Here is a 24,160-nt window from a genome sequence, read left to right as displayed (position 1 = left end):
CTTTGTCTCACTTTCTGTTTGTTTTTCCTCAATTTCATCCTCCTGGATTTTTTTTATCTCAGTCTCATCTGCATTTGCTTTGAGTCAGTCACTTTTCTGCCAATTAAAAGTATACAGCACAACATTTGATGTCTTGTTGCCACTGCTGAGAGGAAAGCAGGGGAGTGAAGACCAGTTTCTGGATTCATTTAAATACCCAATAACCTGATCAATAGGTTAATAATGATTAACAATTAAATAATAATAACAATAATTCATAGTGTTGCTGGTGCTGTTCCTAAGAAATACAAATCTAGTGCTCTATAATTAAATCTAAGAATAAAAATGTTTCTTTGACAAGTAATATTACATCAATTAATATCAAATAATTTGCCTTGAATCTCCACGGTGCTCATGATAATCGACTTTCCTTCTACAGTGCGTTTCATTCACCGTGGTCACTCAGAAATTGAGCCGAAACACAGTTGAGTGTTTACTGTTACTGTTTTGAATGGCTCGTCACCACATTTCCCTCTCTTCAAGAGAAGGGGAATTCACGGCCACATTAACACATGAAATGTAAATGACAGGCAAAGCAGCAGGAGCGAGAAGTAAAGCCAGTGTTTCCCTGACTGAGAGGTTTGCACAGCACGACGACGGACCTCAAGAACTTATTGGAAAGAAACACAAAGGTCTATTCTCAGTTATTATCCACACTTTGATATGTATGAATAAATAAATTACTCGTAGCTTTATGCAATAGTTTATCATTTGCTGTTACAAACTTCATGTAATTAGTGTTATTCTGTATAATCTGTTATTTTAACTGGATACAAAATATGCCAGTGATTGATCTTGGTTCATTTGCAGTGTATCACTGATTTTGAAATATTAATGAATCAAAATAGCTGAAAAACAAGAGCTCTTTTTGTGTTTATTGAGTTAAGACAATTAAGTGCTGTGCTACCAATGCTTGTCGAGCTGAAGAAAATAATGAACAAAGCCAGTCAAACAAAGACACTTTACACACAAGTGTGAAAATAGCATGAAAACAAACACGTCAAACAGATGACTTCCCTTTAGAGGCCAACATCCCTTCAAAATCCACATGCAACCTCTCAAACATGCACACACACACGCGCGCACACACACACACACACACACACACACACACACACACACACACACACACACACACACACACACACACACACACACACACACACACACACAATTGTGCTTCCAGCCTACACTCATCAGCAGCCTTCCACATTGTGCTCACATGCACCTCTCTCATACACTTCCTGTTTGCCTTGTTTGTGAGCTGCAGTGTGTGAAGCGCAGAAGTGTTCGAGCACAGCGAAGAGCTACAACCAGAGAGATTTCACTGCACTGCTCCGCCGTGCCCAGGATGTGGGTTTGTCTGTTAAACCGTGATGTGTGGGGTGAATGAATGGCTGCGGCACTGAGCTGGAGACACACCGCTTTGGACTCTTTGGATTCTTAAGACGCATACAGAGGCTATGGATGCCGGACAGTAAACTGCAGGTAAGACAGCTGAGGCAGTAATGGGTAGTGTTTTATTTTGAAGGGCACCTGCTCCCTGCTGTGGGGGCCTGGATGAGGACAGCAGTCAATGATGAGTCTGTCTTCTCTGATAATTACTGACATTATTGATTAAGAAGTGTTTACATCTTTACATGTACATCATTGACAGTAAATATATTCAAGAATATGATGATTTGTTACACTATTCTTCTGTCTATCAACTGTGACGGTATATTGACATGTTGGGGACTCTTGTCTTTGAAGCTGGTTTTGTCAGAGTCAAGTTTCTATGGCATCTTGTTTTGACTCATGCAAATGTGTTTTATGCTATCAGAGTTCATTTCTCTGCAGTGTGAATGCCCCGGGTGTCTTGTTTTCTGTCAGAGGCGCTGGTGGACAGTGTCAGCCTCACAGTGATGGGAAAAGCAGGGCTGTGATACTGACAGTCACCCTCTGTGAGCTCACAGACCCCCACTGTGATACCATTTTGGGAACTTCTGCTTTTACAGGCACTCTTTATGATTCACGCTTTTAATAAACACTGAGGAAGTGGAGAGGCAGACGCACGTGTCAGTTGGCTGAACGTTACTTTGCTTTAAATATCTGTAATTGCATCTATAAGTGGGAACCCATATTTAGGCCAGTGTTCCCTGTTAATCTCAGATATCTGTGTCAGCATCTTAACCTGCATAATAAGATGATACAGATTTGTGCTGTAATTTCAGTGGCTGTAGTTGGTTTTCCAGAGCAAGTGAAATGTAATTGATTTGAATATTTGTATGCAGTTAGAATTTTGATACATACAAAACTGTACTGAAAGAGGAAAACCAAGGATGCAAGCAAAGAATCCTGTTAACTGTCATTAAAGCATACGATCAGTTAACCACGACACAGTTTGTCAATGAGAACTCCACCCCACAGAAACTGTACTGAGCCAACGCCTGAACTCAACATCCTCTTTACTATTCAAACCAACCGCTTCTCAGCTACATATAGATTTAAGGTCCAGTACAGGTGCGTTCGGTAATGAAGCTGACTTTTAATTCAGGTCATGACCAGCAATAGTTGAAGATTGTAAATTGTGACCTGTGGTGATTCTGATTGGAAGGACGACAATATAAAATTAAAACTTTTTAAAAGTTTGTCCAGTTCGAGTTTCAAGTTGAACAAGTTACACTCAAGATGATCAAAATCAACCATAAATATCGTCTTTTCCACAATACACATCATTCTTCCATGTCAAAGCCTGGCACCTACATTACCCATAATGCAATAAAGCTGGTGCTGACTCAAGTGACATCACTTGAGGCAGCTTGTCAGACTTCACTCAGCCTCCATTGGAGCCACAAAAAGTCTCTATGCAAAATTTTCACGTTCAGATTAGAGTTAGGTGAACAGACCGATGCATAAAATCAGCCTTTGAGTCACAAGCAAGTCGAAATCAAGTCTCAAGTCTGAAACAAGTTCCAAGTCAAGTCCTCATGAGCATATAGCATGGAGGGTAGACTTGATTCTACAAATTGACAAGTGGGTAAACTTAGCTTTGAAGTATCTCTATGGACATGAGGTACATGCTGCTGACTTTTCTCTCTCAGCGTACAATATAAAGACTCTTAATAAATGCAGTTCCCACAAGCTTTTCACCAAAAGAAGTGAGCATTAAAGGTAATGAACTTCTTGTTGCTTCCATCCAGCCTGTCAGATGATGACAGACTCTTCCTGTGCAACCAATAGAAGGCATCATCCGTTCTTCTTAGAAATTGTTCAATTACACAATCAGTTTGAATACAATCATCTCTCATCCTGTTGAGAAATAAAAACTGCCGGAGCAGGTCATGCGTCAGCCTTGAAATTGTGAAAAAAAAAGAAAAAAGAAAAAAAGGGAAAAGAACGCAGATCAATGACGTTGACTGGAGGTAACAGATATTGACACCCTTTGTTGTTTACCACAGATATAAGAGATGAAGAGGCAAGCTATAACAATGCCGTGCATTTTTTATTTTTTTTAATTTCACATCTAGCAGAGGTTGATTGCACTATCCCATCCAGTGCAGCATTGTGTGTTTTTCACAACATTGCTTCCTGTTTGTCTCTTTATGGCTGTGGTATCAGTAGAATCTTCATTTTCACCTTTAAGGCACATACTTTGAGGTCAACACCCCCGTGTGTGTTACGCATAGGCATTTGTGCACATGCGTAACACACCTGCTGTTGCAAAAAAAATTTGGTGATGCAAGCTTTACGGTGCACAAAATGTTTTTACGCGTATTGCGTGTAAGTAAATGTGACAGTAAATCATATTCTATTGGATATCTGCATCCTCATTATGTGCTGAATGATAAAACCCAGTGTTGTTCAGTGTGAGGCTGAGCAGACAAGGATTCACTCAGTCTGGTTAGTGAAGCAGAGCCACCACTGGCTCCCTGCTGTTTGGACTTAAGAGTCATAACTTGATATTACAGCCCTTGATATTTGCATTAATAATAGCTTTATCTTATGTTTATCAGTGTTTATTGAGGAAGTGAAGACTGAGGGTTATATAAAGCATCTCTCTGGTCTCTAACACAACAGCCTCTGTGTTTTGGTGCTGTAGTTAGATGTGCTAGAGCAAATTGCAGCAAAGTTGAGCTTCCCTTGACCATGGGATCATCAATTGACAATCAAACCTCATGACCAACATGAGCAAGAACTCCTTAAAGTGCAACTTTTACAATTCCATGAAAACTGGGCGAACTCCGACGGCTGATGAAGCTCATGTCACATGACTGAAAGCTGCAGAACAAGCTCACCCTAATGTGAGATTGTTGTCAGCTGCTGTTCCCTGGATCAAGAATAGACCTCAAGGCCTTTGTGAGATTCACTTCAGTGCGTAGCAAAGGCAAAATCAAAACATGTGTTTTATATGCCATGCACTGCTCCACCCGTGACTGCAGCGTTAGTTTATCAGACAGCTGAGTTCTCACAGGTAGCAGTTGTTTGAACTAAAGGGAAGCACTTAGTTACAGCAGAGCTTTGGAGTTGGACTGCTGTTATTTCCTAAAGCCATAAGAGGCCAGTTCACATCCAGTAGGTCAGTGGAGGGGGGGGGGGGGGGGGGGGGATAACAGCTCTGTGGGCCAGCAGAGGAAGACTGGATGTGAATATCAGACTCTATCAAACGGAGGGGGTGAGCGGGGTGCACAGACCAGCATACTGTACACACACACACACACACACACACACACACACACACACACACACACACACACACACACACACACACACACACACACACACACACACACACACACACACACACACACACACAAACTCTCCTTTCTGGTCTGTGGGAGTATATCTCAGAGTCTGATCACACCACAACAATGGGGAGGCACCTGCTTCCTCAGCTGAGCAGGGAAGCTCTCTTCCTGTTAGGAAGCAGTTGGTAATGGGATCAGTGGGAGAGATGGGAAGCAGCCTGTGGGGAGATGGAAGGGAGGAAAAAGAGGACGGCATGAGAAAGAGCCAGAGAGACACAGGTGGAGGTGCATTGCTGCTGCTCGGATTGTCTGGGAAATGTTGATCCATGTAATGTGAACAAGTCTGAGCATCAGGGACCAATGCACTCTGTGCTCGACTGTGTTCAAAACATCAACCGCTCCACAGAGTCATATTCTGAGGTTTTGTGTGCTTAGGTTAGATGAGAAAGGAATCAGAATCAGAAATACTTTATTAATTCCTAAGGGGAAACTGTTTTAGTTGCAGTGCTCCTTACAGGAATGGAATTAGAATAAAGAATAAAATTGGAAAAGAAAGAAAAGAGAGAGAACTATATATATATAAAAAGCAAATATAAAAACAAATATTTATACTGAGAATATATATATAAAACAAAATATACCATAAAATATAGAACAGAATATAAAACTATATATATACTGAGAAAAAATAAACAGTATATACAAAGTATGTGCAAAGTAATACATACGGATGAGCAAAGTATTACAAATGAGTGTGCAACGTAACGGATGTGTGAAGTTTAGTCAAATATGTAACAGATGAGTGAAAAGTCCAAGGGCCATTCAGAGGGAGGAGTTGTACAGGTTGATGGCCACAGGCAGGAATGATTTCCTGTAGCGTTCAGTCCTGAGTAGGGGAAGGAGAAGTGAAGTGAAATGTGCTAATTGTGCTAAGGCTATGGGCAATGTGATCAATGTAGACTATGAGAGACACAAAGGTTGTTTTGTTGTTCTCAGCGTCAGTGGTTTCTCTCAAATTAGTCAAAAAGGCTTTGACCCCTTGTAGCATTTGTATGTTATTTTGTATCATGTGATCTCCAAACTGAGCTTTAAATGTGACCTGCTCTCTGGTCACATGGATGTTTGCCTGACGGACACCATGAAGGTCAAAATGTTGCACCACAGCATCATTCATTGTATGGACTGCTTCTCCTTTCCTTTGACAGGCTCACAAGACCGTCTTCATGCGTTTGTTAATCCAGCATAAATATGCTTCGCTTTTGGAGATTCTTTCAAATTTCTCTTTCACCACACGAACGCCTCTTGTTATTGTCTGATTGTTGTGAGCTGCAACCATGAAAAAGTGGAAGTGGCCTTGTTGACTCTTAGGGATGTGCTGCATACATCCTCTTATGAAACACCACACACTCATGCATTTACAACATCACCAGCAACTCCACGTAAACAGCTGTGATGACACTCTGGAGTTGGGATTGAATTTTTCTGTTCAATCTATTCAAGCAGTGTATATGTGCATGTTGTAGCACCACCATGGTGCCGTGGTCGCACAGCTCTCAGAGGATGGTGTGATGTTTTAGCACTAAGAAAGCTTGGACAGTTATGTACTCACAGTATAGACATTTTGTCTGTATTTTGATACTTGTAATAGTAATAGTAGTAGTAACGGTACATTTACATTGATTAACTGTCCATCAGCTAACTGTACCATCATAAGTACATTTACTCAGGCACTCTGAGTACAGCTTGGAGGCACTTGTACTTTACTTGAGCATTTCTATTTTCTGCCACTCTATACTTTTACTCCACCACAATCAATAATCAGCAAATAAGTTGTGATGCATTACTGTGGATAAAGACAAGACACCAACACGAGTAATTAAACAGTTACCCTGATGTTGTCAGCAGAACCATTACTGCTGTTGCTGATAAACTTGAAAACAACACTTTCACTGCATCGTGCCACCTCATTTAAGGCCGTCACCTCTTTTATTACCTTTACATGCCTCCATTGAACCCCATCCTGGATGTAGAAGTCATCATGGCTCTGACTTATTAGTTCCTTCCACTCTGACCGGGCTCTCATCCAGCTCTGTCCGACCCTGACAATGACCGGAGCCCTTAGCACAAGTGTCCAACACGCTCGGCTCTATACCCCTGCTCAGTGCCACTCGGGACACCTTTTAGACACAATACCTCTCTGGGGAGGAGGCACCGCTGAGAAAAAGGGCTGTATGGATGTGTTTACGTCTCGGGCTGCTGGTATTGTTGTTGAATGGTAACTGTAGGAAAAGGAGTGAATTGGTGGGGGATAATTGAGTTTCATTCCTCTGGCCTCCTGAACCTGTGTTTGCATCAGCTTCCTGCTCCACATCTCCACTGCTGTTAATGATGAGGCAGGTTGGTGGGATGTTTGTACAGTGTACTGTATCTGTGTGTGGCAGTCCTGTATGTGTGCTCAAGCATGCATGAGTGTTAACTAGTGCTGTCAAAAATATTGCATTATTAACGCATTTTTTTATCGCAAGATTAATGCTCTTTGTGACCTAGTGCACTTGTAGTTTTTTATTTGTGTTTGTGGGCTGTGTTGTTTGTGTTGGCCTTTTATCTTGACTTTTGACTTTCCATGCCTTTAAAGTTCTAATAGTTCAAGCTTTCTTGTTGAGCTTGGAGAAACTGTCATCCTGGCTCTGTGTGTTGCTCCTTTCATTTCTGAAAAAAGATGACATGCTGTGTTCACCATAAGGTTGCCAGCTGACTTTAAATAGTCCAGATGATATTGAGTTTACACTTCAGTTTTTGTATGGGTAAAACAAACAAGACACAACCCGTCACTGAGCTTCAGAGGTGCTGGTAGATGGATTCTGTCAACTTTCAGAGTGAAACAAGCTTCTGTTTCCTTCTGTTTCCAGTCTATGCTAAATTAAGCTAATGGGAAGTTAGCTGGCTGCTGGCTGTAGCCTTATATTGAACATGTAGATATGAGTGTGATATCACTCTTCTTACATTGCAAACTTAACTCTCAGAAAGAGACGAATAAGCACATTTGTGCCAGTGTCACTTTGATTAAAGTGTACCTTGTGTGTGCATTGTGTGTGTGTGTGTGTGTGTGTGTGTGTGTGTGTGTGTGTGTGTGTGTGTGTGTGTGTGTGTGTGTGTGTGTGTGTGTCAGGTAGGGTTAATAGGTGAGTGGGAGGGTTGAGCACAAGTGAGTCATTCATTAACACTGTTCATTCGATAGCCTTCATTTATTTCTAGCTTTCACGTGAAATGGGGAATTCGTCAAACTCTGGGGAAATTTTGCAAAGATGTAATCACGCAAAACAGTTCTTGATGTCATCGCTTATGTCTGTGTGTGGCGACTCCAAAAAGACTCAGCCAAAGCTTTTTTTTCATCATGGAAACAAGGTCATGAGTTATCGGTGTGCATTTAGCTCGGGTTCATGTAATGAAAGTTTTTGAGAATTTGTCTCTAAATGTGTCAAACAAAAACTGCTGAGCTGCTCAAGTTCTAAAACAACAGATCTTTAAAAAGCTCTGCTGTCTTTCTTTAGGGAAGTACGGTTTTTCTGCTTCTCAAATTTGGATGTTTCCCCAGAATTTGGACATGCGTTTATGCTGCATGTGTTTTCCATGGAAAACTCTGACATGAAGAAAGACGAGTTCTAAAAATATGTCACGCAGCGCCACAGTGCGTTGCCACCCACCATTTAACTTCTCTTCTGACCACATTTCAGTGAATATTGATCAAATATTCAACTTTTTTACTTTTATTTTTCTAAAACACAAAGTCTTACACACAGTCGCTTTGATAATCATTTTCAAGATCAAAACAGATATATGCACTGTCTGAATTTTACATCCAATCATAGACAAAATCTATGTTTTGTTTTGTTTTTTTTTGTTTTTTTATCATCACATCCCATTCACTCAGATCTTGCTTGACTAGTTGCTGATATTTCTGGCTCCATTTGTATCTGATTATCCCGGCAGACGTCTTTAAAATACAAGTTGATATCATCTGTCAACCAGCTTACTGACTTCCTACCCATCCAGTGAGCCAGGTCATACAAGTATTTGAAGTAAACAATGCCATGAAATGCTTACCAACAAGCTAGAGAAGCTCTATGTTCCTAAAAAGTATGAGGATAAGTAATTACTCGAAACACTGAGGTCGAACAAGATGCTCCATGATCATCTGAATAGCCCTAATTTAAACCTGCCCACATAAAACACAACAACTGACACATTGTGTTTGCGGTTAACAAATTAAAGGTCTCAAAAATGTCATCAGACGAATGCAATGCTCTCTTTTTTTAGGTTTGTCAAGTTAAAAAAGACTTGACCTGTGGATGACATTCATGTCAGTGTCCGCGTCAGTGCTAATCTTGTGTAGCTCGACTCCATCTCAACAAGCTGTTAGGGGGTCTGGAGAAATAAATAAATTAGGATAAGTGTTTGAGTGTGGTGCCGCTGGTGATTATCAAAGTCGAAAACATCCTCAGACCTCAGCAGAGGTCTGCATTGTGTTGACCGTCCCGTGCTTGGTGCTTCTTTACAGCCGTTTCTTTGTGATTGAGTGTGCCGCGTGCAAGCAGTCACAAAAACACCTGAACAAATTTCCCGGGGATTTCAAGAATTTTGCAGCGTTGTAGTTACCAGTGAAAAAGTGGTCACTGTACAAACGTGAGCACATGGCTTCTTTCTTCATTGTAGCCTTTGCCTGGTTTGGATAGCAGCCTCAGTGGACTTGAAGTTTTGGTTGGTTGGCGTAAAAGCTTTCAAACTGTCATTTAAGTCCTGTCACCTGAATGTTGTTTATCCACCCTAAATACAGCCAGGATTCATAAATCTGTCACTCAACCCTTTAAAGTCGCTGATGGGACTTCCCTGACATCTCATTATGCATGTATCTTCTGATGGGATGGGCTCATAACAGAACTGAAACAGCTCGCCACACCTGGGTTGCCCTCAGATGCAGCATGAAAAACAGCCAAATGCACTGACAAACTGAAAGCAATAAAAGTGAAGTTCAGCACGTCCTGATGCGTCAGTGGTGTAGATATGATGTACTTACAAACCTGTGGTCATACTGGAATGATATAATTCACTGTTTTCATCATGTCCCTCTGCACTGTTTCATAACTGATGTGATGCTAATTTTAAACAACTGAAATCAATTGTTTTTATCTTCTACCCTCCCAGGACAGTCATATGGTGAAAACTCTGGGTTTTGGTTTGTCTGAATGTTGCTATCAGACCTTGTTTAGGAAAGTTTAAATGTCATGACTGTAGTAAGCAAACGAATCCGCCTTATGTCAGGTAATCGCAGCCAGTAGACGTATACTGTATCTGTAACTTGTAATAAAGGAGTAAGGCTCTTGTTTGTCCTTCTTACATCTGGAACAACATGCAGTATCTGACATGGTGCCAGAGGTAGAGGTTGCTTGTTGTTGTATGATTTAATATATTAGATATATCAAAAACATGACAGCTAATGTGGCTCTTGGCAATATTTTGCCATGAAGCTGTCTGGGTTGAAGCAGGACAGGTGTCCAATCAAACGTTGCACTGAATCTGACATTTCAGGAACCATAGCAACAAAACAAAAATACAACCCTGCGTCTCTTTTCCTTCCTCTTAGAAATATCTCTTTATGGTTTGTGTATCTAATTTTCTTCACTGATTTTCATACGAGGCCGGTGATTTGCCCCCATGCAAAACAGACACGATAACACACATCGTCCATGAAAAGAGTATGTTTTTATACGTGCGTGTGAGCACTGTCACATATTTGAAGATAGTCTTCCACAGAATAGGTGGAGGGGAGTGGAGATATGTATCATATTTTGATGCTTAATACAAGCCCTATCTTTCATGCCTCCACAGAACCTGAGCGGTGACGATGCAGCACACCTCGTGCACAGAGGACAGGATCCAGCATGCTCTGGACAGGTGCCTGGATGGGCTGAGACAAAGCCCCACGGCAGCACACCACTGGAATGGTAAGACTTCAGGAGCTAGAAAATTGTATTAATGAGATTAATTTTAAGTTTGCATCTGTATCAAAAAATATACATAGTGGCTGCAAATCATGAGGCATATGCACACTATTACAGAGCCCTCACTTCATTAGACATGGTGAAAGTTTTCAACATAAAATCTGTTTTGCAGTATTAATCCTTTGCAATCTTTTTTCCTGTATCTGAAACCACACCAAGATCAAATCACTAGTTCTTTGGTTGATGACCTTTCTAGATTACTAACCAGCAGTGAGTAACAGTCACTGTTTGACGTAGTAGTCTGGAGTCCAGTGTTTGCAGCACACGCTGTGGCTCAGGTGGGATACAGCAGGTTAGATCATTCGACTGTGCTTCTTCACAGTGGGAATATTGTCATGTCATGGCAGGAAAAGCACTTGTTTATTTCATAATATTAATGATGGCCGCATTCTACTTACCGGAGTTCCTGATATCTTGAGTGCTGGCTCACTGGAATACCTTACAGGGAAGCGGAGCTATTGTTAAAGCTATTGTGTGTTTCCTGCTCTAAGTCAAAATGTCTGCTTTTATTCGTGTTTTTGGGCTGGGGTGCTTACCTATAGCCACTTACAATGATTTCGCAGGCTTGCTCGAGGTCTTGTGGTGTAAAACCTGTAACGTTCTGTTTCTAAGAAGATAAAAACAAGACGTTTTCTCAGAAGCATCAACCTCAGCGCACACATTTGAATGTGATATGTCCTGTCTTAGACTTGAACATAAGGCAGTTTGCTTTCTCAACACGGCCGGCGTGTGACAGACACTCCGCCAAGCAAATAACAGTTTGCAAATAACAGTCTGAGCTTGTTGTCGATGGCACTGTTGCTGTAAGATCATCTGGGGATCATGTTATTGGGTGCTGGAGGAAGCTGCGTGAATAGACAGCTGGGAGGAAGTGGTGGCACCGACCGCAGTGTGTGTGTGAGTGAGGCATCGTGAGGCAGGAGCCACTGTGGTGCAGGGTGTAAAAACAGACAGGATGACTATAATGGGCATCAGCCTCCCACACATCAACCAGTGCTGCATGGGGTGACGCGTGCATACCTTAAAGGATTGATGCCATGATCACCTGCGTAATGGCATTTGACATTTAAAACAAGTCTGTTTTTCATCTTTCATGCTTCCCTCTCCACTTGAGGCCTTTTTCTCAGCATGGCAGATCTCCAAAGATGTGTGTGTTGTTTCTAACTGTCGTCACGTTCATGTGAACTTGTTTGCCAGCAGCCTTCTACCTAAAGACTGACTGAATCACAGTGATATCTCGACAGGATCATATGAAACTTTCACATTAATTTCCACTGTTGGCATCTTATCAAAATAAACCTGTGGAGCTCTCTGGTAAATATTCATGATGAGTGCGACGAACTTTAGAGAAATACAGCTACTCGCAAGTTTCATGGAAACATTTCTGTGTAACCCGAGCAACTGCTGATGTGTTACTTCCTTGAAAACTGAGCTCCTTAGAGACACACTCGGAGTTGTTGAGGGATTTGAATGGAAAGAAAGGTGGTTGTGAGGAGTCAGCAGTCGCTCTCAGTTGTTTTTGTGGGTGTGACAGACCTCAGTTTGGTGAGGTCTGAGATAGTGATGCGCTGCTTTCTCTCCCGTTGCTTTATCTCATGTTTCCATTTCACTCTGTTTCACAGTCTGAGCTTGATCTCTGAAAAGTTCTTACATTTAAATTAAAAGTTTTTGTTAACAATTTGTAAATACTTTTCATAGCCTGTGTAATAATGATCTGTGAGTCTGTTACCACCGACTTTCTCTTTAGCTCCTTTTTATTTTTGAAGCGTTTAGTACAAAACAAGTGTTCTGGGGAGGATACCTTAACTCTGTTTTCATGCAACAGGAAATGTGTCCTGGCAGTGTACAAACATCCTAACTGAAACACTGAACAAAAGGTGATAAAACACACCCTTGAAGTGCTCAGTGCAGCACTGACAGTTATGGGCTTTTAATCCCTGCTGTGAGCTGCAAACCTGATTTTGGTTCGTGCCAGCCCAACAGCCAACCGCAAGATTGTCTTGACAACCTCTTCATAAACACAGCATTGTATATGTGGTGGTGTTAGATGCACTTCCGTTCCTATAGGCTATGATTTTTAGGATTTCACAAAGGAAACGAATCGTATGAACCGAAGTTTCAGGTTGCAGGTTGCAATAACATACCTATGATCATAAAAGAATAAACTCCCGCTTCAGCTGAATGTCTGCACACACAGGGGAGATGGACGTAGATAGATGTATGTGAAGTGCTGTGATGTTAAGGTTACTGAAGGCAATGTTTACATAAAACTGAGCTTTCAAGACAGCCATGGTAAAAAATGTAGAATCTGTGTTGGTTTTCTACTGTATGTAATCTATTAAAACGACAACTAGAGCCCTTTACAGAGACCCTTTTTGCCTGCATGTACCAGTTTCAGTAGTGTGTTTATTAGCTTGTTCATGTTGCCTGTTTGTGGATTTCCAAGAGACCGAGTCAACCAAGAGATTTTGATCACAATGACTAATCAAGCTAAATAAACTAAGCTCAACACAGAGTGAGCACTGACACAGTGGGCTCATTTGTATTATTACAATGCACAACTACAACTACACTGCTGACCAGAACATTCCTATTTTAGCTCTGCTGCTGTCAAAATATACATTCGCCACATTTAGCAGTGAAAACCATAGCGTTATATGTCTTCACACTGCAGGCCATACACAGATATAACTACAGATTACACAAACAATTCATTCTTTCAGTTTATATTGAAAGAAAGCAGCAACAGGTCAGACTAAACTCAGCAGCTGTTGTCTGTTGGCTCTGCTGGAGCACAAACAGGCAGCTTTTTAATATCCTGACTTATGGTGTCATTGTTTACTCAATATCATTCCTTAATGATGGACTCCGTCTCTTACAAGTCGCTGTAACCCTGACGACATATAGTATGTGAAGTGTTAATATCCTCTGTGTGTGTGCACAGATAATTCATTTCGAAATTAGCAAAGTTGTCCTTAATTTAATCTAGCCCACTAATTTATTGATCCAATGCAAGTAGCTGCAGTGTGGCGCAGCATTGCTCGTATCCGCTGAACATTTTATGGGTGGAATCACAGAAGTTACAGTAAAAGAAGCTTTTCTTCCATGGGAAATGTTTGGTGTCGCCTTTCACACACAGAGATCGGTCTTTATGAGGCTGGAGCGAAATTCTTGTGGCGATGTAAAACTTGAGACTTCTGTGTCTGTTTCTGTGTTTGCTGTGGATTTTGACATTAACGTGAATCTTCATGTGCCGCCGTTCAGTGCTGATGTGCTCGGCGGGCCAGTCGATGAACCGCTGGAGCTTGGAGGAGATGGTGAAGAGGGACCCTGAGAACTTCCTCATCCTCTTACAACAGATCATCAGGAAGACCAAAGAGGTGAGAGGATGAAGGTCAAAGGTCATGGTCAAAGAGAATGTATTGCTCATAGAGTGTATTGTGTAGTAATTCCTGTCTGTCTGTCCCTCTCAATGCGTGTTCAGGTTCAGGAGCAGTGTCAGTACGAGCTGGTGGCTCCCCTCGCCATCATGTTCTCCTCCACGCTGCTTCAGGTACAAATCATCCAGTTGTGATCAAAACCTTTTTCACCTTTTGTCACCTCACAGTACCATTTAGTACGGTGACATCACACATGTATGAGCACACGCCATCAAAAGGTCATTCAGTTCCTCAATTCTAACCTCTGTAATGTTTCTGACGTGCTATTATGAGAAAAGCTTCTAGCACAAACGCACAGCACAACCAGTTGTATGGAAGCCTGTCATTTTAATATAGTCCCCTATGGGCTTCCATATGCTATATCCTTATATAATGATTCTAAAAAAACAAAACAAAAAAACAAAAAACACTGGCTTCCCAGAGCCACACTGTTTGATAAAACACTAATTCCTTTGCTGGTGTGCAGCATGTGTTTTCAGCAGGAACTGAAAACTTCGGTTTGGGCTGTGTAGCAACTGATATGTCACAGCTTTGAGGTTTTGTAACGATGTGATGTGCCTTTGGCTGTTTGTCATAAAGCCTGTAATGTAATGAGACAGTGGATAGTGGAAATAAGATCACATTATTACACTGAACTTAGTTAATTACCTCATGAGGTATGTGAAGTGGTTTTAGCTGATGACGTAGCAAAGGATGAGAGCAAGAGGATTGTCAGATAAGCCAAAACTGTCATTACATGGCTAGTTAACAGTACATTAAACCTCTTATGAAGCCATAAAGGCCAGTTAATGTACTAAATGGATGTAATTCATCACATTAACAGGTTTTATTACATATCTGATCTACCAGGAGGATTTATACAGAATATTATAAATAAGTAATGTTAGAAATAAGTTATTACTTTATGTAATATGTGATAAGTCGCTGTGGGGCAAATCTCCTCTCAAGGCCAGAAATGGCTGATCCAACCTGATGCAGGGAGGACAAGTCCATTATTATTTTCAAGATGAGGATTTCTTACATTTCTCTGCATGTTATTTTAAGCTGAACAGTGCTTGAGTGTCGTCTGACTGTTGAGAAGATCAAGAGCTGTAGTTTGATAACTCAAATGGGCAATTGTTATCATATTTGACAATCAATATAAAAAACTATCTTAGTCAATGGTGAACAAAGTTGCATCGGTAGTCACACTATTGTTATTCCAGAAGAAGCAGCTGTGCTTTTAATTTGTGAATTGGTTGCAGACGCCATACTGTCCTCCAGATACAGAGCTGCTGGAGGAAGCTATTGATGTGTTTCGCCACTTCCTCACCTGGCCTGAGCCCTACAGCAGTGTGTGTAGAAACCTCCTCTCTACACTACAACTGGAGATCAAGGCCCCAGGTAAATGCAGGAGGGCTCATTTTGTTTAAGGGTGTGTGTGTACTACTAGTCTGCGATGAGTCTCTGAAACACTATGGTCTTTCAACCCTTGTGATCATCTTCCCCCTAGTGACAAGTCAAAGAAATGCATTTAGGGTGACACGTGTGAAAGGACACTGCAAACAGCATCAACAACAGCAGTGACAGGAAGAAGATAAGGCTTCAGAGTGAAGTGGGCACTTCTTCATACTAACCTGAAATTATCTGAAAGCGGATGAAGCATTTGCAAAACAAAGAAAGCAGAAGCCACTTACACTGAAATTTGCAGGAAGGGTCAAAGGAAGTGCTAAAAACACAGCAGCAGCAGCAGCAGCAGCAGCAGCAGCAGCAGCAGCAGCAGCAGCAGCAGCAGCAGCAGCAGCAGCAGCAGCAGCAGCAGCAGCAGACATGAATGAGTGTGTTTGAACTGACTGACTGAATGAATGAGTTTTAAATGGTGATTAGGTGTGTTTTTTTTGGTAGCTTTTTAACATTTGTGCTCAAGCCACAGAATGTTTTTACACATTTTCAGTGACTTCATGACAGATATTAGGATTATAATAGATAATAGTATCCCAATAGTTGCATCTGTAACACAACAAGCTGCTTCAAAAACTGCTTTGACTGCAGTTTTTGAACAAATGAAACACTGACTGCTTCAGTCCTGCAGCTCAGAGGCCAACATGTCCTAAATGATGTAATATCATCTCCCCATTCCACCAAGGCATTGTTGTGGACAATATTGTGTTCTTGTCAAGTTTGGTTAAAAACCACCAACAGAGATAGTAAAATCAATTTTCTATTTTCTTCACAGGGATTTCCTTTCAGAGACTGGTGAGGGAAGAGCAGGGCCTTGTCACGTCCAGCCAGTGCTCCAAGACCATGTAAGTCCACACAGTGACGCTTTCTGTTTATGTCTTTTCACAATTTAGGATTTATACTAGAATGAAAAGCTCTTTAGTTTCTTAGCAAGTGCCGGTAAGATTTACATTTGACTTGAGGACCTATTCTGTGTGAGCACACACATGGGATTTGTTTGTACCTCCTTTAACAGCTGTATTTTCACAGCGATCTATTTCAGACTGTGATCATCTTCGCACTCTTGCACTTTCTCCTTTCTTGTTGAAATGGTCCAGCTTTATTTCTCAAACATGTCAGGGGCTCCCAGTAAGTTGATCTAATCTGATCCATGCTTTTAAAGTCAAACCAACCCCACCTCAGTCCCGTCACCATAACATCCTGTTTGCGTCTTCTCTCTTGTGAACTTGTGTACACATTCGCACATTACCACTGACTCCATCTGTCTGCTGCCTGCAGGACTGTGTTGCTGATGAACTCCAGCGAGGTGCCCGCTGACTTTCTCTCAGTGGCTGAGCAGCTCAGTTGCATTCAGCACTCGCAGAAAGAGACGTACATCACGCTGATCAAACACGCCTTCCAGTCCACGCTCGGCACCAAGTACCCCCTACACAGCATCCACACAGCCCTGCAGGTAAGTGAGGTTCACACGCTCTGGACTAGAATCCACAGATAGTCCTCAAAGACAATAACATCATTTTTAGTTTTTTGTTAAGGGGTTGAATTATTGTTATTCATCTGCAGATACGAGTTTAAAATGAAATCCAACCTGTCAATTAAATATCGGTAGTTTCAAGATATTGCACACACTTTACTACCATGTAAACAATAATAAGGAAATGTGCAGAACTACATCTACCGTGCTTTACAGCTGTACTTTTGAACACTCTTGCAGGCAAAAGCTGTGAATGAATTGGAGCAGATCTTCTTCACGTTAAGTGACGTCTTAGAGACGGCTGCTGCCATGAGCGACCCTCTGAAGGGCCGCGGTCATGTGATCGAGGAACTTGAGCGACTGAGGGAGAGGATGAGAATCCCAGCATCCAATGGAAGGAAGTCTGATGGTAAGAGGGCTGGTTTCATGAGCTGGAGGATGTACTCACAGTGTCTAACATGATATTTCAGTTTATTTTGCTCTTTTTTTTCTGTTGTCGCTCTCAGGAATGCTACAAACTCTTCCACTGCCGACAGCCAAGTGCCACATGTTTCACTGGGAAAAAGACAACTTTGGTAAAGTGGGGGTGTTTTCGGACATTTTTCAGACTATTGGGTTTTTTTTGAAAGCATTTTTAACTCATTAGATTTCAGATTAGATTCATTAGAGTTTTTGATAGCTGAGCGTGATTGATATTTGTCTTTTTTTAATTCGTACAGATGTTCTGAACATCCTTTTGGAGCATGACCCTGATGACCTGGCCACTAACGGGCAGGCTGAGGAGGAAGAGGAGATAGACACTGATGAGGAGGAGGAGGAGGAGGAGGAGGAGGAGGAGGAGGAGGAGGTGGAGGAAGAAGACAAAGAAGATGTGGAACATGGAGTAGACTTACCTTCAATGTCCATCATCCCTAATGGCTGCAGCTCAAACCACCGTGCCTCCACTTTCTCCACCATCTCCTCCCTGTCCACCGCCTCCAAAGACTCCATGTTCTCCACCCTGTCCGTCACCTCAGAGTCTTATGCTCCATCCCTCTTTTCTGTCACTTCTGGAGTTGACAGTGACTACTTTGAAGATTCTGATGACTACATCTGCTCCTCTCCCGTCGCTGAGAAATGTTCGCCAAAGTCTGCCAACAAAACTTCGGCTCGGCTCAGCCAGCACTTGTACCGGCTTTTCATCAAACCCAACAGAACTCGGTCACTGTCCCGGGCCAAAAGCTTAGGAAACACAGAATCAAAAGACCTTTTAGTGGTGCGAGAGAGGCGCTCCAACTCTCTACCACAGCAAGTCAAGTTGCGCAGCCCCGAGCCCCTGCTCCACTCACAGAGTCAAACTCTCAGACACGTCTGCTTCCGAAGGAGGCCTATTCTCAGCAGCGATGAGGACAGTAAGAATACTACGCTGAGGGTGGTGGTGTTTGGTGCTGATCACGTAGCAGGGAAGGTGGCGCGGGCGTACAACAGCCTGAGGAGGAAGGAGAGCGCATGTCCACGTCTCAGCAGGGCCTTTAAGCTTCAGTTCTACTTTGTGCCTGTGAAGAGGGACTCGGCAGCAGGGCTGCGGAGTCTGAGGTCTCTGAGTCCCGTGGTTCACACTGGAACTCTAAAAGGAGCGGCCTTGTCTAATGTAAGTTGAAGAATACTCCAATCAACCTTCATACCTTCAACACAAAGTTTTTTCATCTTATGTAAAAGCTTTAGTACACAACAATTGAACCACTCATCCACACGAGCGCCATGGCATCGAACATAATGAGGACAAAGCTGCATGTGTCAGACTTTCGCTTTCACTCGGATCTGAGGGGATATTGCATGAGCGTCTGCATCTGTAGAGTAGCCAATAGGAATGACCTCTCTCTGAAATTACCTATGATTGGCTAAAGTCTCCATCATTGAATTACAACATGTTGAAAGGTTATTATGGAATTTTTGACTAATGATGGCAAAAATAAACTGCCTACACACTGCTTTAATTAAGCTGTCAAAGAGCTGAGTTTTACTGTACGGAGTAAAGAAAGACATGTTTTTACATTGTAAAAGCTAAAAAAAAAAATCACATACCTGTATGAGAATATCACTGTTGGGTTAATTGTTGCCTTTGCTTAAGCAGGATCTTCACCACACGCGCACAGAGGACAGTACTAATGACATTGCCCATCTCCTTGGTATGCTGGACCCTTGGTACGAAAGAAACACCCTCACCCTGCTTAACTTACCCGCCAACGTCGTCTGCCAGGTACAGCTGGAATCTAACTTTTACACTGCCTAACCAAAAGTATGTTTTTTAACTAAAAGCATCTCCAGTGTAGTCTATTGCTCAATCAACATACATTCCAGAGAATTGTTACCAGCACATTAAAGAGTTTAATCTCAACCTGCTCTTTATTATTGTGATTTGATGTTATATGAATAAAAATGAACAAATGAGTTAAGATATCTAAAGCCCATTTGTTAGCAGATAGAAAAAGCCTGAAGCATAAATACTTCTCAGCAGTATCTAATGTGTTATGTAGGGTATACCTACATGAATCATCCTGTTGTTGTGTTTTGCTCTGCAGCAAACCTCAAAGACGGAGTCAGAGTCATATGACAGCTCATATGAGCAGCGTCTGCCCATCCTGGCCGACTTGGTCCTGTACTACTGTCGCTATGCTGCACGGCCCGCTCTGATCCAGCTCTACCAGGCTGAGGTCAGACATACTTTAACAACAAACACACACACAGCTATCATACACTATATACAACACTGCCCCGCAGCCCCATTTTTGGGCTGTTTTATTCCCAAGGACCTGGAGTCTGGAGGCCCTGGTATCCCAACAGGCCTCGTGAAGAGAAATAAAACCCAGATGCCCTCTGGGTGTCTGTAATCATGAATGAAATACTGTTCTAAATTCAGAGACTGATTCAGGATCTCTGCTGTTGTAGCTGACATTAGCTTGTGGAGAGAGGAGGACCGAGGTGTTCGTCCACTCCCTGGAGCTGGGTCACACCGCAGGAACGCGCGCCATCAAGGCCATGGGTGAGTGTGCCACACACGCTCCAAACACACGCGCATATCCTAGCAACGGTGCCACAATAACTAAAATCTCCACACTTTCAACACTGTGAAATGCATCATCAGTTTTTTATGAGGTCCAGACAGGACTGAATTTATGGTGAAGGAACATCTGCTATTTCTATGTCATGATTCAGTCTACTTCTACTTTTTTGGTTTCACTTGTCGCCACAACTTGCACTTCTGATTTTTAATTTCCTTTGAGAAGTAAAGCATTCAGGGAAAGACAGTCATGCCTCACACGCGGTAGTTACTGTGGAAATGACTTTGTTCTGTTATTCACAATGTTCTTCAAACTGAATATGGTCTACACTGAATGCGCACAACGCAAAGAAATTCAGCATCTATTTTTTTTCTGTTACCGTTACGAGTCATATTTAACAGTAGGCCTATTATAGCTTTATTTTCAACTATTTGGATCCGCATGACTGAAAAACTACTCTCTCATGGATCCCCAATCATTGTCATTGTCTCTCTGTATATAGGTGCTGCCAGTAAACGGTTTGGTATTGATGGTGACCGAGAAGCAGTGCCTCTAATGTTGGAGGTGGTGTACAACAGGGTAAGGCAGCATTGCATTTTACTCACTATCAAAATTTGGATCTTTTTTTTAGCTATGCAAGAATTGCATTCATATATATACCATTTTATCAGCAGAAAAACATCCAGTTACATGTCCCCATTTACACTAAGTCAACTGGTTTCATTTATGGTCACTTCAGCATCCACAGGAAATGAAACATCACAATTAAGTAATAAAATACAAATTCTGCGAAAAAGCTCCGTCCTGTAAAGCTAGAGTTCTGCCTCTGTGGTTCCTGTGGTATGAAGCATTAGAGACTAGTAAACACAATGTCCCTCTTCTACTTTTGTAATAAAATCTCCTAATGGCTTATTTTTCATTGGATCCATTTGGTCACTGAATGTTGTTCCCAATTCAAAATTACATGCACAATCTTTAAAGTTTGTCACGTTTCCCAGTCTTTCAGTGTTTTTCCAAAACAGCAATAACCTCAGTCTCCCTTCTCGTCCCATTCAGGTGGTGATTAGCGGGAGAAGCCAGTGGAAAAGAGAAACCAAAGTCTGCACTTCAGTAAACTTAACCAAAGCATGCAAGAATCCTGAGGAACTAGGTACATTACAGCCATTGGCTGCTACAGTATACGGCTAAATCTCTGAACTGTGCTTTACTGACGCATGGAGATTCAACACAACATAATTACAGTTTATGGTGAAAAGGAATATTTTTCATTAGCAAGTCAACGCGATCATTCATTGATCTCAATGGAACTGTGTTGTTGCTCCAGCTAATGGAAGTTGTTTATTTTTTCCTCTGCATTTGGGGACGACAAGACAATCACTGTCAGGTTTGTAAGCGTTTTCAGAATCTAACTAGAACAATCTCTGCCAGACTCAAAAATGGAGTGCCTGCAGCTCATGATGACTGAGGTCCTGAAGAGACAGAACGGAAAAAGCAAGAAGGGCTACAACCAGGTGAGCTAGACGTGCCATCAGTATGTCTCGGAGGTTTGTGGTTGAAATAAGCGCAGCAGCACCTTTTCACAAACAACACAAATAAAGAGACCTCAGTATGTTCTTGATACCATCTCAACTGAATCTCTCATCTCACGTACGCAGAGACCAAAGTTTTTCAATGTGACAGCCTGATGGAGCAAAAAACCACAATACAGACAAGACCCACATCTGTTTTGCTCACGTGTGTTTTGGCAATAATATTATTTGCTCAACACTGCAGCTCAATCTCTTAACCTCGTTTAGATTTGGAGCTTTGATTTGCACCACACCTCAGCAGAATGTACACCTATGTAAATGATTGATTTGGAGCTCAAGGCTCTCTTTACAAATCAGAAACAAAAACAAGTGCTTCAAAAACAAAAATGAAACAGTCACATCAAATGTGCAAACATGTTGACACACTTGGTGTGAATTTTCCACCGCCAAGCATTTTTCTGCTTCTGTTTTTCTCTCCAACAGGTTTGTTCATGGGTGCGATGCATTTAGTTTTGCTCTGTTCTTTGCTTTTGTAGCAGCTGAGCATCACAGAGGTTAAGGTGGACAAGGTGCAAGTCAGCGGCACTGGGAACACAACCTTTGCTGTGTGTCTGGACCAGGATGAGAAAAAAATACTGCAGAGTGTCACCAGGTGTGGCTTTAAGACACACACACACACACACACACACACACACACACACACACACGCACAGAGACTGAAAATGCCCTCACTTCGTCTTCACGGAGATAGCTCCTAATCTCCGAATATCTTCAACATGATTAAACATTATCTCTGCGGAGCTTCACGTGTCAGCGAAATGATTTCTCATCTTAACGACAGACCAGACAAACCTGTTACGTCGTGTATTCTCACAGCATCGTCTTTTCTCACCTGCATCCTCCGCACCCACAACCCAGTTTCATGTCAGGGAACATACATGCACAGAAAAAAAATGCACGTGCCGTTTATGATCTAACCCACGTGTCTCCCTCTCATATAGATGTGATATCTCGGTGTGCTACAAGCCTGACAGCTCCACTGACTGGAGACTGAGAAAATCCCAGACCTCAGGCCAAATCCAGCCTCTCAACCCCACCTTCTGCTCCCTCCTCTGCCTGCCCATCGTCACTTTCAGCGGGGCTCTTCCCTGACACTGCTGACCACTGGTTGTGTGCAGTTATTTATATGCTCTGAATAACAGACACTGACTGCAGATGGAAGACACACAGGAAGCACAGCCTTTTTTCTTGTCCACCTGGTATCTCGAAGCTGATGGGGTCAAGTTCATACAATGGCAGCCTCAAACAGCATTGAGATGTAACTATTGAAAACACAAGGACCTGCAAAGAAGGGGCAATCAGAAAACTGCAGACCTGGCTGGCCTGTGATCGTTAATATAAATACATACCAAAGAACCAACAAACACAGACTGACCTGAGTTACAGACCTGATGCAGAGTCTAGCTTTTTCAGTACAAAGCTGTCGTTAAGGAAACTGTTAGTGTTTCATGCCAGAGGTTTCAGTTCTTCTTTCCTTGTTTGCAAGTGAACCAATCCAGTAACATTAGAATGTAATTTTGGTCAAACAGGGTGAATCTACAGGACAGGATATTCGGTGAGAAGGCAACACCAATATGTTGCAATAAGCCTTGCTGAGAGATGGATTGTACAAATTTAGAGATCATATTGTCGTCAAAGTGTATGAAGTTTTCTCTGGATCAACCTACATGGACAAAGAGGACCACGGAGAGATTTCGCACCTGTTGGCCAGAGCCTACTATGTAATGTGGTGATTATGGAGATGTCTCTCCAACTGAGAATGGACACTATGGACTTACACTTAATAAAAATATAATGCTTGTGAAATATTATATTGCATGCTATGACTTCAATGTTTGTCCAGAATGTTTTATGTCTGTTATTAATGGGCTTTTGATGATAACATTTCTCCTAAGGAGTTGGTCTAATTAGAGTTATAAATATCACCAGCAGGGGGCTCTGTTGAACTTTTGTCTTCAGTTGAAGTACAGATTACTTTAACAATACACAGTTCGCATACATGTCTCACGTTGTGATAACTGTAACTTGTGTATAGAGCATATTTTTTGCAAATTGATTATGTTTATTTCATCAAGGGCACTCATGTAAAATATAAATTTAATCTTATGGTGCTAAAAATACATTTGGATGCATGTCTTCCTTTATAAAAAAAAAAGTAAACTGATTCATTGCACTTTGCATACTACAATATTTTTAAAGAAGTTATTATTGTTTGTAGCTGTAAATGGGTAACACCTGACTGAGACTGGAATGGCAGCACTGCACATAAATGTATTTTATGGAATTAAAGCACTTGAACATTAGATTAAATGAATTTGGTACGTTTATTTTCAGATAAATGGCTGGCACCA

At 41.8% G+C, this 24,160-nt stretch overlaps 1 protein-coding gene across 1 annotated transcript; it reads left to right on the top strand.

Moving 5' to 3' along the window:
• The first annotated feature begins 1,275 nt into the window (after positions 1-1,275).
• Positions 1,276-23,188, top strand: pik3r5 (phosphoinositide-3-kinase, regulatory subunit 5). Its single transcript, XM_070979507.1, has 18 exons — positions 1,276-1,527; positions 10,653-10,768; positions 14,090-14,205; positions 14,310-14,378; positions 15,510-15,648; positions 16,481-16,550; positions 16,984-17,158; positions 17,420-17,588; positions 17,686-17,754; positions 17,899-18,809; positions 19,293-19,418; positions 19,741-19,872; positions 20,108-20,201; positions 20,723-20,799; positions 21,277-21,370; positions 21,649-21,731; positions 22,286-22,401; positions 22,751-23,188. The coding sequence occupies exons 2-18, from the start codon at positions 10,669-10,671 to the stop codon at positions 22,899-22,901; spliced, it is 2,691 nt and encodes an 896-aa protein (XP_070835608.1). The 5' UTR covers positions 1,276-1,527; positions 10,653-10,668; the 3' UTR covers positions 22,902-23,188.
• Positions 23,189-24,160: the final 972 nt, after the last annotated feature.

This window comes from Chaetodon trifascialis, chromosome 2 (assembly GCF_039877785.1).
Source record: "Chaetodon trifascialis isolate fChaTrf1 chromosome 2, fChaTrf1.hap1, whole genome shotgun sequence".
Lineage (NCBI taxonomy): Eukaryota > Metazoa > Chordata > Actinopteri > Chaetodontiformes > Chaetodontidae > Chaetodon > Chaetodon trifascialis.
Note: the sequence above shows the minus strand (reverse complement) of the source record. Positions and strands in the feature narration are given on the sequence as shown.